Raw genomic sequence first — 14,085 nt, forward strand, 5'->3', positions numbered from 1 at the left:
CTACCTTGACTGTATGTATGGTTGTATATTACTAGCCAGGGGTTGTAAGATAGCCCCACAAGCTTAAATAATCAGCCTCCCTGGTGGATGCTTAAAATCCTTATTAACTTTTGGAGAAGTTTAGGATGAGTCTTGTGATGTTAGTGATAGAATATGTTATGGTGACTTATAAATCACTTGGTCCTTCCTTGTGATGACTTTTTGGATACAGCACCAGAGGCCTCCCTGCCTATTATACCTTGGATCTTGTATTCACACCTTAAAAAAAGGCCTCTAAGTTTCTGGAAACTGTGTCACTCTGAGATGACTAAGCAATAAAATTAGAAACTTCACAAGAAATCTTGTTTAATATGACTCTTCCCCTGTAAAAGTTTGAAAAGATTGGGGTTCTGAATCTCCTGTGAGCCAACGATAGAATTCAGTGTAATCTTGATTAACTTTGGCTAATTTGTCTCTTAAATCTTAAAAGCTTTTCGCAATATTTGGTTACCTGTGTTTCAATTTTTGACGTCCTTCTGGGCTAGCATGATCTACTGCTTCACCTAAAGCTTTGTTCTTTGTTTTAACCTCTGCTTCAATCTTAAACAAAGTCTGTGTTGATTCTTCAAACACTAGAAGCATTGAATGGAAAGAACTCTTCCTGTTACCATAGTGATGGAATGTCAGGTCCAGTTAGGCTGATTTAAGTAGTGATCGTGTTTGTAATGTAAGCAAGCAAGTTCTGCTGTTTTGATGTTCATGACCATTCTACCACTTTAAAAATTGATCTATCCTTGTTCAGCAGCATTATATAATTATCTAGATTGCTGTTTCATCCATGCGGGTGAACAAAAATGTAAGCAATGAAATCATACTTGAGAGTGATAGCAGATATCCATCTAATCCTGATGAGTTTAATGAATAGGAAAATAGTCATGCTAAAATAAGACACGTGACATTGTGTATGGAGCTCGTTGGTGGTGATATTAATAATCTGCTTTACATGCAGTCTCTGCCACAGTCCTGTCTTGTACAATTGCAAAATTATGCTAGAATGCCCACTTTCATACCCAAGATGGAACCAAAACTGTTATCCATGCTCTCATCATCTCCAGACTCAACTACTGCAACCTCTTCCTATCTGGTATTTCCACCATCCATCTATTCCTGCTCAAATCCATCATACATACTGTGGTAAGACTGATCTTCATCTCTTGCAGTTCCACATATGCTGAACCGCTCTGCATATCCGTACTCACCATGTGCTCCAGAACTTAATTTAAATTACTCGCCCTAACCTAGCTCTCAGCAGCACCACACCTTCGTTCATCTCAAACCTCATCTCAAAATGCTCTTCCACACACACTTAGATCTACCTCTGAACTGCTCCTCACCTAGTCTCTGATAATTACCTCTCACTCCCTCCTACAATACTTATTTGTGCAGCCAGCCACCCATGTATTTCACTGATAACTCTCCTGCAACTCTCAAATATTTAAACACACTGTGAAAACCCAAATCTTTATTAAAATCTACCCTACTCTCACCAAGTACTTGCATTGATTGACACTCCCTCATCTTGTCTCAGCTTTTCCCACTAGCTTGTAAGCTCTGTTTTGTGCAGGTTCTTCTCCACCATCTGTTTTCACATCTGCATTTATTTTGCCCACCTTTTATGTCCCTGATTTAAGTATACCTGGACTTCCACACCAGAGCCAGATTTACACCTCATGGGGCCCTAGGCAAGATACTGGTGTGGGGCCCCCTCCCTGAAAAAATCCATAGCACTATAGTTTTTAGCATAACATATACCCCTATTCAGGTGCTAGCTGGCAGACTTTAGCCCAAGGGGGCAAGCACATAGCACTGGCCCATAAGTCTCGGCCCATTTTTAAAGGTTGGTCTCACCACCGGCCCTTGGAGGGACCGCTGGGCCCTAGGCAATTGCCTAGGTTGCCTAGTGGTAAATCCGGCCCTGTTCCACACTGTCAGATGCGGTCAATGAAGAAAAAAGCGTTGCAGCACTGGAAGCCAAACATGTACAATTACTCATTTCTCAAGAGCTAACAAGCTACTTATTCTGTAGATATTTATAATGATGATGTTCACAGGCAGAGTTTGCTTACACTTGGATAGAGATAAAAAAAAAAAATGTTGAACGTGGCGGTAACAGTGATAATGGATCATTTAGTTTGCAATTCTCTCCTCCTTTGTTATGCCCAAGGTTGGCACCCTCCCCTGCCCCCCTAGCATACATCTGCTTGGTGTGATGATGATATTATTGCTGCTATTGCATTGTCTGCCAGTTCCACAAGTGATGATGACAATGATGAATCAGCTAGCCTTAAAATTGGTAATTGTACTTCTGGTGATGATGATCAGTCAGACTCTGTCAAGTTAAGTAATAGTGATTATACAGTAATGGTTAATGACACTTGATTGATAGAGATAGGAAGGACTGTGATGAGTCCAGCAGGTGAAAATTTCATCTGTAAGGAAATAATCTGTAGCTTTGCAATCTTTCAAAATAGCAATGATAAATAAGAATGTGTTTCACAAAGTAAGGCAAGTACTTTCAATCAGTTCCAAACAGCATACTGTAAGAAGTGAGTCCCCATGTCTGGGTGTCGAGGACAGGTTGGAATCAGATGTATCAATCGAATTATCTGGCTTAATGTTTTGAACTGTAATATACATGCTGGGTGAATTTATTACATATTGCTCACCTGAAAATCCACTAGTAAGGTTGTTTAATTAGAAATGGGTATATAAAAGGATATTGTCACTTTGTCTTCACAGTAGCTATAAAAATTATTCACCACTTTAGAATTTTTCACATGTTAATTTGCTGCATTTTGAGTATCCCAAAATTTTTCAGGTATTCTTACCACTGATCAAGACCAAGTCGTCTATTGTCAATTAAAAAATAATTTTAAAATAAAACTTATTTTCTAATTTGTTATATTGTGGAAGTGATGATGTTTTTATAATGAATCGGGTTAATTTGCATGTTTCTCCTCCGTCCTTACAATGTTTCAAATGTGCAAGGAATTTTTATTGCTAAAACTCCCGTTCTCTCTTTAATCCATCTTACACAGGCTCTCTGATTCCTGGGCAATGTCAGATTTTTTTTTGACTTGTGTCTGCATTTGCAAATAAACACTGCTAGATTCTAAATTTGGTTATACAGGTTAACTGGCAATTTTTAAAATCATTGCAGTCTAAATTCTTAAATAAATGCTTATTGTTACCTATACTACGCACACTAATGCACCATTACAACTGTCCCAATCTCCTCTCTGTCGCGCTACCTCATCTTGTTTCAGGTCACTCTTCCAGGTAGAATGTAAACGCTCTCGCTCTCCTCCCTACCCCTTTGTTTTCATGTCTGCAGTTATTTAATTTGCCTTTTTACACTGTAGACCAGGGACTGTCTGAGCTGGACACCAGTCAGAGTGCCCATGTTGATCCCTGTCCACCACCAAAAGTGCTTACAAAGGGCACGAGAACCCAGAACAAGACCAATGGTAGAAGGTGCCCTGGTCTGATGAGTGTTTGTTTTCTTTTACATCATGTGGACTTAAAAAACACTAGAAAAACAATGAACTTCCGTTGCTTGTGCTCGTACGTGTTTAAATTCAATAGTAAGTTTAAAAACTGGGAATATGAATAAAGGTTTAATCATTTGCCACTATACTAGAGACAACACGTTTTGATGTTAGCACACGGGCCACTCCCCCAGTGGGCAACCTTGGATTGGGTAACTTGGCCACCTGCATTTTTTCTTTTAAAATGTTCCTAATAGGCTGCCGAGTCGAGTTTGTTTGATTTATAATCTTTAGGTTTGGAGATAAATTGCAGGCATCGCTTCTTTTTCATTTATTTGTTATGAGGAAATAAATCCTTCCCATGTGTGTAATATGACTAAGCTTTTTACTGTGACACTTCAGCTATATGTGTCCCCAAAGATCTTGTTATCTAGTTTGATGATGGGGCCACTTCTGGTGCTTTATGAATCTGTCGTAAAGACAAATACTTAACAATGTGACTTCCAAGTCATTTATTGCAGTCCATTAATGTGGATTATACTGTGCATTTCATGTGGCCAAGCAGTATTTGTTCTGATGGGCTAGTCACACTTGTTTAAAGTTTGCACAGAATGAGTTGAGCCTGATACTAATGTCTGCTGTTCAGGATGCTGCTGGCGCCACAGCAGAATTGGATTACTGGCTCTTTCTCACTCATTTTGAAAGACAATGCTAGTTAAAAGCCTAGATAAACTGTGTACCTTGTCCTCACTATTAACAGAGCTTTCCTGCAGCTTAGTGTACTATATACTTAGCACTTCCACAGCAGGCTGTGTCTAACGTTGATGTGAAGTAAAGTGAACGCTTGTTTGTGCTACTCCATTCACTTATAGTATTTTTGTAAAGTCCTGGTGTTAGTGTGCGTCAGTAGAGCTTAGTAAAGTTTTGAAGTTTTGCAGGAGCTTGCATCCTAAAGTGAAGCGACTTGCATACTTAAGTGAATTGTGAGTTTGAAACAGGATCAGAAGAGTTAAACAGTTACACAAATATTGGCAATACCATTAACCATACTTGCCAACTCTCCCGGAATGTCCGCGAGACTCCCGAAATTCGGGTAGGTCTCACGGACTCCTGGGAGAGCTGGCAAGTCTCCCGTATCCCGCAATGGCGGGGCTAAAATGACGCGATTCGCTGTGAATCGTGTCATTTTGCCCCCCCCCCGCGACAAAACAGCATATTTGGCGTAGGGGGGGCTTGGCCAAAATGACGCGATTGTCCGCGCCCCGCCTCTCCCACCCTCTAGACAAGCCCCTCTCCCGGATACAACTTGCCAAAAGTAGACAAGTATGTCATTAACATCTGATACAATGTTTGGTCTAGTGCAGTTCAGTGGTTGTAATGCTATTGTTCTGTCAGAGACATTCTGGAAACTCAGATACTGTCCAATCTGTAAACATTTCATAGCTAAACTGCATGCTGAGATGTGTAGGATGTCTGTATCCTTGAGGGCACCACTCAGAGAGCCCCCAGAAGACATTCTGCCTGAACAACTGTGAGGTCTGAGGGGGGAGAGGGACACAGGCACATCCCACAATCTGTGACGTTGCAAAACTCATATACTGCTCTTGCAGGGCTTGAATGTGCAAATAATATACACAACATGAGAATATGGGGACTTCTACTAGCTATAGGGGCAGGAAAATTAAATCTCAAAAAAGGACTACACTTTTCTTGGGGATTCCATTATAATAAGCATACATCTGGGGAAAGCTACTGAAGTTGAGAAACAAGTAAGGTGCTTACCTGGAGCCACAGCTCCAAGGGATACAGAGCGCATGTTAAAAATCCTGAAGGCAGTAAGAAAAGATGGGGAGGTAGAAGCCATTGTCCACCTAGGGACATACAACCAGGCTAATGCTGAAACCAAAGATGAATTTATAAAATTAGGGGCTGCTCTAAAGCAAATGACAACCACTGTTACTATGTCAGCAGTATTGCCAGCACACAGGGGTGAAGAGCAAACTCATTGCATTAGAAAAGTCAATGTGTGGCTAAGGAAGTAGTGTAATAAGGAGAGATTTGGATTAATAGACTATAGTCATGTCATCTGGCAAGATAGGGGACTATACAAAATTGACGACCTGCACCCTTCTTCAAAGGGAACCAGAATACTAATTGAGCAGTTTGGAAGCTTCATCAGCAACTATTTAAGCTAGCAGAGGGGGGCAGTGAACTAAACAGGAATAAAGCAGTCTCCTCCCCCGACAAAGAGGTTTTGTTTGTGCAGTTTAAAAGAACAGGAAACATATCCACAGCAACAGAAGACAATACAGATCAAAACGAAATAAACATAGGCAGAGAAATGAACACAGCTAGGAATGGGAGATGCACAAACAAAACTCTTAGAGCTATGTGTGCAAATGCTAGGAGCTTAGGAAATAAAATCTCAGAACTAGGTGTGATAATGACAAGGGATGATCTGGATATTGTGGCTATTACGGAATCATGGTGCAATGAAAATTACGACTAGGACATAGCTATACCGGGATATACTTTAGGAAGGACCTAGCATAAATACTACTGACCATAGAAATGGGGGAGAAGGCTATACTTTATACTGGAGTGATCTATAGACCATCAGGTCAGGGAAACTGGACAGGAACCTATTGCATGACATCATTAAAATGGCATTAAAAGGAGAGGTAATCATCATAAGAGACCTTTTAATCTACAGGATGGGAACTGGGAGGGGTCTTTTGCAAGTACCACTAGAAGTAGGGACATTCTGAATTCCTTGCATGGAGCATCTCTTACAAATGGTGACAGAATATTTGATGTAAATGTGGGTGAGAACCTAGGACCCAGTGATCATCAAGCAGTATGGTTTAGTATAAAGACATAAACAGACTCGTACCACTCAAAAACAAAGGTGTTGAATCTTAGGAAGGCTGACTTTGTAGAGATGGGAACATGTGTAAGTGGCTCTTTGGCAGAGTGAAGGAACTTGAAAGGAGTGCAGGAGAGGTGGGTAAAATTAAAAAGTGCAATATTAAAAGCATCAGACCTTTGTATCAAAAGGGTTAGGAAAAGCACAATGAAAAGGAAGCCACTGTGGGTTGCAAGTATTGTGAAAGCAACAGAGAGTGGCAAAACTTTTTATAGGTGTATAAGTGAAAGGAGAGAAACAAAAGGAGGAATAATAAGACTAAAGACAGAGAGTGAGAGTCTTTGTGAGGAAGACAAGGTAATAGCAGATCATCTTAATAATTATTTTTGCTCCGTGTTCATTACAGAAAGAGAGGGGAAGGGCCCACAGTTAAGTTGCAACTATATTCCTAAAAATGAGGTAGATTCAACCCGTCTCTAGCTACAGGAGTAATTCCAGAGGGCTGGAAAAGAGCGAATGTAATTCCACTGTGCAGAAGTGGAAGCAAGGAAGAGGTGAGAAACTACAGACCAGTGAGCCTTACATCAGTAGTGGGTAAATGGATGGATACACTCTTAAAAGAAAGAGTTGTAGAATATCTACAACCTAAACAGCATGGATTTACTGCGGGGGAGTTCTTGTCAAACAAATCTTATTGATTTATTAAGTGACTAAAGTAATAGATGGGGCAGGAGGGATAGATGTAGCTTATCTAGACATTAGTAAGGCTTTTGACACTGTCCCACATTGCAGACTGTTAAGTATACTTGAAAGCTTGGGATTCTAAGATGGTTTAATGGATAAGATCTTTGTTGCAGGATAGAAGACAGAGGGTTATAGTAAATGGAGTGCTTTTACAGGAGGGAAAGGTTACCAGTGAAGTACCCCTTGGACCAGTGCTTTTTATTACCTTTATTGGTGACATTGCAAATGGTATTGAAGGGAAAGTCTGCCTTTTTGCAGATGACACAAAGGTATGCAACATAGTAGACACAACAGGAGGGGTAAAACAAATTATTGATGATCTTGGTAGACTAGAGGAATGGTAAAGAGTGTGGCATCTACAATTTAATGGCAAAAAATGCTAAATTATGCACTTGTGTCTCAAAAACCCAAAGGCTTAATGGCTTAGTATTAATGGCACTATTTTGGAGACTACTGAGGAGGAAAGTCTTCTAAGTGTCCTTATTTCAGGTGACTTAACGGCAGGTAAGCAATGTAACAAAGCAATGAGGAAGGCAAGTCAGATGCTTGGTTGCATAGGGAGAGGAATCGGTAGCATAAAGAAAGAAGTAATAATGCCATTGTATAGGTGTGGCTGGATCATGTAGAAATAACTTATTGTAGATATTTATTTTAATTATTAGTGCAGTTCACCTCTGTATATCATTACAAATGTACTAATTTTTTATATTCGTATGTGTGGGAATATATTGGCTACTGAGACAGTATGTAATGATTGGGTTTTTCAACTGCCTGGAGACAGGTAATCTCATGTTAATTAGACCTTTTCATCGCTGAGTGACCAAAACGTCTGTTGAGACTGAAAGACAGGAGGAGATAATTATACTTGCTGGTAGACTTCCTATGCAAGTGATCACAGATCAATGTGAATTTTGCAAGTTAAATTATGTTCAAAGCAATATTAGAGGGCAATTTTATATCTTGATGGTAAACATTCAATAGAAATCCTCAGACGTAGTGGTGCCGCTAGCAGCAATGTAAAAAGGTGTTAAACCTCTCCAGGCTGATTCATGGGCAGGCTGCATGAAGCACCTGGATTGGTTAGAGGGGCAGGAGGCTGGACTAACTCCTGCCAGGATATCTGTGTAACTCTGTATAAAAAGCGGACTGTTTGACCATGTAATGTAATATTATTCCATCTGTACTTTCTGAATATCACTAGTACCTCAAACTACTGAGTGTGTAACTGTCCTTTCTAGGACTTCCTGAGCTAATAAACGTCACTGCCTGCTGTAAATCATGTGACCTACAGATTAGATCCATGCCACCATTATCTCCCAAATCAAGTATATCAAACCCTTTGCCTTCATGGCGTTCCCCTTCTGAGTTAGAGGAAGACTCACTCATGGTCTATGACCCCTTTGGGTGCTACTCTGTTATTGTTTATAGAGCTAAGTGTACTCTGATTATCAGAAGAAAGCATTGCCGTAATAAATACCAGCACAGAGGTTGATTATTATTAGTTAGCTTTTCACCAGAGGATTTTTCCCACCGGTGAGTGATCTTGTCGTGTGATGAGGTCCAACATCTGGTGGCTCCATGACATAGTCTCAGGTCACTTGTCACATGTGCCAGTCTGGATTATCTATCAACGTTGAAATACTTAATTTGTCTGTATTTTGGTCTTCAATGTACATCAAACTATTGAAAAACAATGTCTAGGTAAATGAAACTCAACATTTCCAGTTTCCTATCCTACGATCTTGGTTGTCTTTATTGTCTTCATGCTCTCCATCCCATAATTTTCTCTATGTCAGTCAAGGAGAGGTACCTGCCAAAGGCAAGCTAGGGGAACATTTACTGCATGAATCGGCATCCTAAATAAAATGAACATTTTATAATAATTTATTTTATTCCAGTTGAAACATTTAGAATTTAGATCAGAAGTTCCTTTTTTACTTTTGTTTCACAATATATTTCTTCCTTACAGGTCAATAATGTCCGATATAAACAGAGACAACAGAGTAACAATGTTGACATCACGGGTGGGAATTAGAACTTCTTTGATTACAATCCTCGACCAGCTCCAAAGATGCCAGAAATCCCTAAATGAGTTTCTGGAGGTATATTACTGCCGTGTGTAACCTGTGCTGTATACACATTGCTTTTTATCTAGCAATATGGTTAATCTATGATTTTAATACTTAATAGGAAAAGCGTTCAGCCTTCCCTCGATTTTATTTTATTGGAGATGATGACTTGCTGGAAATACTGGGCCAATCAACCAACCCTACAGTGATTCAGTCCCATCTCAAGAAACTGTTTGCTGGTAAAGTAATTTCTTATATACTATGTACTGACATATTCATGTTCTTTTCACCAAGTCAGAGATGATTATCTCATGTTCATAACACTCATTTATTATCTTTCCTGATTTTTATCATTGTATTACAAATAATACAATATATTGTACACTAAATGTGTGTGCAACATAACCATCATTTTTGCCTTTAATTTAGATTCAGTGAGTAAACAGCTGGTTGTATGGAATCCGGCGGTTTTATACGGAATGCTGTAGAATGTATAGAATGCTGCCACTTTGTATGTCGTGCTGTCACCTGCCTGGGATTGCTGCATTGCCGTTATGAGTGCTGCCTCATTGCATGGAATGGTAGCATGTTATAGTATTAAGCTTTAGTGTGCTATCACATGACAGGACCTTGGAGATGTATGCTTAGATCCATCATATCATTGTTTAGCATAGACCAGCCAGAAACTCTGCTCTCTTCCCTGTTATGTCACATTGTGACCAGTCCTGAATAGCGCAGATAAATAAGGATGAGGCACAATAAATTCTATAGTAATAATGAACTATAAAATCTATATGGGGAGGGAGAAAATTAGTTTTTAATGTTTATCACTATGATGTATTGTTTATGTAATATTATTTACAGCGAGTATATTAATGATAATAACAACTTAGATCTGGGAGAGAAAAATGCCGTAAAAGAGCTCAAATTCATTAGTTGTTTTATTCTTCTGCCATTTAATGCTTAGGAGTAAACAGTGTTGATTTTGATGAGGACTTCAAGCATATCATCGCCATGAAATCACTGGAAGGAGAAGTTGTACCTTTGAAAAATAAGGTCCTTGTTTCTACCAATGTTGAGGTAAGAGGAGTGGGCGTCACAGGAGAAATAACACTTCACAGTATCTATCCGCTAATCACAGTGTTTGTCCCCTGCAGGTCTGGTTAAGCAATTTGGCCTCTCAGATGAAGTCTACATTACAGATGTTACTGGTGGAGTGTGTGACAGCTGGGAAGAAGTCTCATGGTACCATCGACCCCCTCCGCTTTCCTTCTCAAGTAGGTGCTTTAAGATTTAGTGCTCTTTCTTGAAATTATTATATTTATAATTTGATAATATATATAACATACAGCTTTTTAGATGCAAAAAGACATATTTGTTAGAATGCACTGATTATAACTTTCCTACCCACTTCGCTCCTTATTTAGTAACCACGGGCCTGATTCATTAAGGATCTTAACTTGAGAAACTTCTTATTTCAGTCTCCTGGACAAAACCATGTTACAATGCAAGGGGTGCAAATTAGTATTCTGTTTTGCACATAAGTTAAATACTGACACTTTAATCATGTAGCACACAAATACTTGATAGCTTATTTGTACACTGAAATTTAAAGTTGATATTTGTGTGTTACATGAAAAAACAGTCAGTATTTAACTTTTGTGCAAAACAGAATACTAATTTGCACCCCTTGCATTGTAACATGGTTTTGCCCAGGAGACTGAAATAAGAAGTTTCTCAAGTTAAGATCCTTAATGAATCAGGCCCCACATCACTTTTTCAGCTGCCACCTTTCCTGGCATCAGTGAGGGAGGTTAAAAATTTCTATATCATCAAGAAGGTTGAAGAGATCAGCAGGAGTTCATTGTCTCCCTGGCTATGGCAATGTGTGTGTTGGAGAACGTTAAAGAGTCCCTTCCCAAATTGTGCTCTAGCAATCCGATCCCCTGGCATAAGTCACCTGATTCATACAGGTTCTTCCTTTTTCCAGATCCTGTGTCTTGCTGAACAGATTCAGTTCACAGATGATGTTGAGAATGCCATACGTGGACATAACCTCCATGAGGTGGAGCTGGAGCTTACCGCTAAGCTAGAACACTATACTAGTATTGATGATACATCAGGTACAGGTATGATGAGTTCCTTTATGCTGTGCACTTTGTAAATGTGTTGTAATCAGTAAATGACTTGTGGAAATGTAGCTAGTGGTACAGTAAGTAACATGTAATAGTAACCTAGTGGTCCACTCTGTATTTTTTAATGTGTGTTTGATTCGGGATAAAGCACATTTTTGTGTGTTAGTTCTTTATCTTCTGTTGCTCAAGGTACAGCTAGTTTTGAAGTGAGCAGGGATCTACTATATAAATGCCTAGTGGTGTGTGTGGGAAAAAAAAAACAAGCTGCAGCGCCACCTGCTGGACAGAGTTATACACTGACCTATATATTTCTTGAAGGAGAAGTGACAGTTGGGAGTGGTTGGCGGTTGCCGGGGGTGACAGTGGGGAGTTTTTAACACCTTAAGTAGCTTGATGAAGGATGTGGTGATGAAGAGGAAGGATGAGGTGATGGAGAAAAATGATGAGGTGGTGACATGTGGACAAAACCACGTTAAAAAAGGGTGCTTGCGTCGGGAAGTAACGCTCTTCCCCTGAGGAGGCCTGGGCTAGGCCCAAATGCATGACAAGAACCTTTTTAACACCTTAAGTAGCTTGATTTGACTAGAATGCATGAGTATCATGCACGGGTTAACTTGTAGATCAATGTGTTGCCAAGGAGATCATCACTTTGTTATCAGCAGCACAGATTATTTCAGGTTAGGAGTATGCTGATCTTGTGAGATGCAGTAGCCTGTCTACTTGTGTGATTGTGGCCCTGACAAATGCAGGACATGTCTGTGATATGAGGCTCCTATGAAACTGATGCATGGTCAGACATGCATCTATACTGGTAGACTGAGTGCTCACTCAGTGTGAATCCTGGTCTGACAAAATTTGTATACAATTTCAGCCCTGATCCCATAAAACAGCCTTGGCCAGGTTCCTACTGGTCTGGATTTATAGAAATGCCACACAGTCCTGGGCCTAGTATGGTGCCCTTCGTGTACGGTATGATGGGGATAGGGGCACAGTAGAAGATAGCGATGAGAACATTGACACTTGGGACTGTGAGCACACAGTGACCAGCAGCCTCAAAGTAAATACATAAAAAAAAAAATTGACATAATAAGGCTAATGAGAAGGAACATGATCTAATTATTAATAAATCTGACAGTGTTCTTTGGTATTTTCTGATGGTGACAATGACATACTAGCTGTGATTATTTGCTTTGATTACTTTGTTTATTGTAGATGATGCAGGAATACTTGAACTAAAGCTGAAAGCCCTGATCCTGGATATTATTCATAACATTGATGTGGTGAAACAATTAAACCAAGCTCAGGTCCATAGTGTTGATGACTGGGTATGGAAGAAACAGCTGCGATTCTACATGAAGCCCGATGAGAAGTGCTACATGCAGATGGTGGATGCTGAGATACAGTACACCTATGAATACCAGGTATTTCTTCATTTACAAAGACCTGACAAATATGCATTAGTACATCCATATTTGTACCCAAGTATTTCTGTTATCCCCATTTCAAGATAGAGGTGTCTTAGCGAGTGACATAGTACAGTCTTATTCAGAATATTCTCATCTCAATATCCCACCTGTCTCATTTAGTGTCTGTATCTTGTCACGAGATCAGAGTACAGATGTCATCTCCTGGGTTAGACTGGGTACTTCACACAGCCATAAACTCAGAGCAGTACAATGTTCTGGTACAACTAGCTTCAGCTAGTTTTATTAAAGAGCAAAAATAAAATTAATTCTGGCTCATGCGGCTCTAGCTAGTACATCAAGAATCCTCTCTATTTGTGAACTGGACATTAGGTCCTTCTACACTTAAACAGCAGTTGGCACGTTTATTACAAATAGCAGATTTCTCTCTCTCTCTGGAGGATTCCAGTCTCTTACCACAAATAGTGAGAGAGCGACTGAGCAAATTGGCAACTCTTTAAACCACACCTTGCAGGTGCAACTATTAATTATCCTGCTCTCTGACTGGCAGGTCAGAAGACCTGAAATGGGTCAAATGAATATAGGCCCTCCCTCTCTCTACTCACTCCAGGGAACCATTGATCTGACTTCTACTTGAGCTCAAAGCTTTTGGAAAGCTGTCTTTACAATACCAGCAATGTTCCCTGCAGGCCAAAACACATTGGTGGGAAACCTGGGACTTGTATACAGTCCATCAATGATTTTGCCCGCGTTTCTATCACTTGTATTATTATATTCATTTAGTGTAAATTTTGTGAAGTGCTGTGTACAGAGTGAATTATATGAACAATGGGACCATTGTTTTTCATATCAGATCTTCCATCTTAGACCAGCTGGTAAAAATTTCCTGATTGCGCTGTGTGAAAGCACTGTGAGTAAAACTACCCATTCACATAGTTTGAAAGTTTGAGACCAAAATGGCCCCAAAGTGGTGTGTGTGGGTCCTACACAATTGGAAATGTGAATTGACAGCTAATTGAGATGAAAATTGAAGTGGTGAAAATATGGTCTGCTGATCGCAATCTACCACTGTGTGTGGCCATTGGCCGATTGCGCTACTAGGCCCTCTTGTAACAAAAAGTATGTGAGTGGCATGAAATGGGCAAAGTGCAGACTCTCCAAGCAGTGACCAGTGATACAAAGGACTGGCCATCAATCTAACAAACAGAGCTTAAAGGGTAGCACAGTAGCACTTACAGCATACGCCAGGCCTGTCTACATGTTTTATCTTCAGAGATGTAGATCTATAAATGGTCCTTTCTACTATTACAGTTGTATGGG

General features: G+C 39.9%; 1 protein-coding gene across 1 annotated transcript in view; it reads left to right on the top strand.

Annotated features, from left to right (window-relative positions):
- Positions 1-14,085, top strand: part of DYNC2H1 (dynein cytoplasmic 2 heavy chain 1) — a 350,876-nt gene that overhangs the window by 85,023 nt on the left and 251,768 nt on the right. Inside the window, exons 28-33 of the mRNA XM_075198801.1 lie at positions 9,107-9,239; positions 9,328-9,445; positions 10,174-10,286; positions 10,364-10,483; positions 11,197-11,335; positions 12,554-12,762. Coding sequence (XP_075054902.1) covers positions 9,107-9,239; positions 9,328-9,445; positions 10,174-10,286; positions 10,364-10,483; positions 11,197-11,335; positions 12,554-12,762 — 832 coding nt within the window. The remainder of the gene's footprint in view (positions 1-9,106; positions 9,240-9,327; positions 9,446-10,173; positions 10,287-10,363; positions 10,484-11,196; positions 11,336-12,553; positions 12,763-14,085) is intronic.

Source organism: Mixophyes fleayi, chromosome 2 (genome assembly GCF_038048845.1).
Source record: "Mixophyes fleayi isolate aMixFle1 chromosome 2, aMixFle1.hap1, whole genome shotgun sequence".
In the NCBI taxonomy this organism is placed as follows: Eukaryota; Metazoa; Chordata; class Amphibia; order Anura; family Limnodynastidae; genus Mixophyes; species Mixophyes fleayi.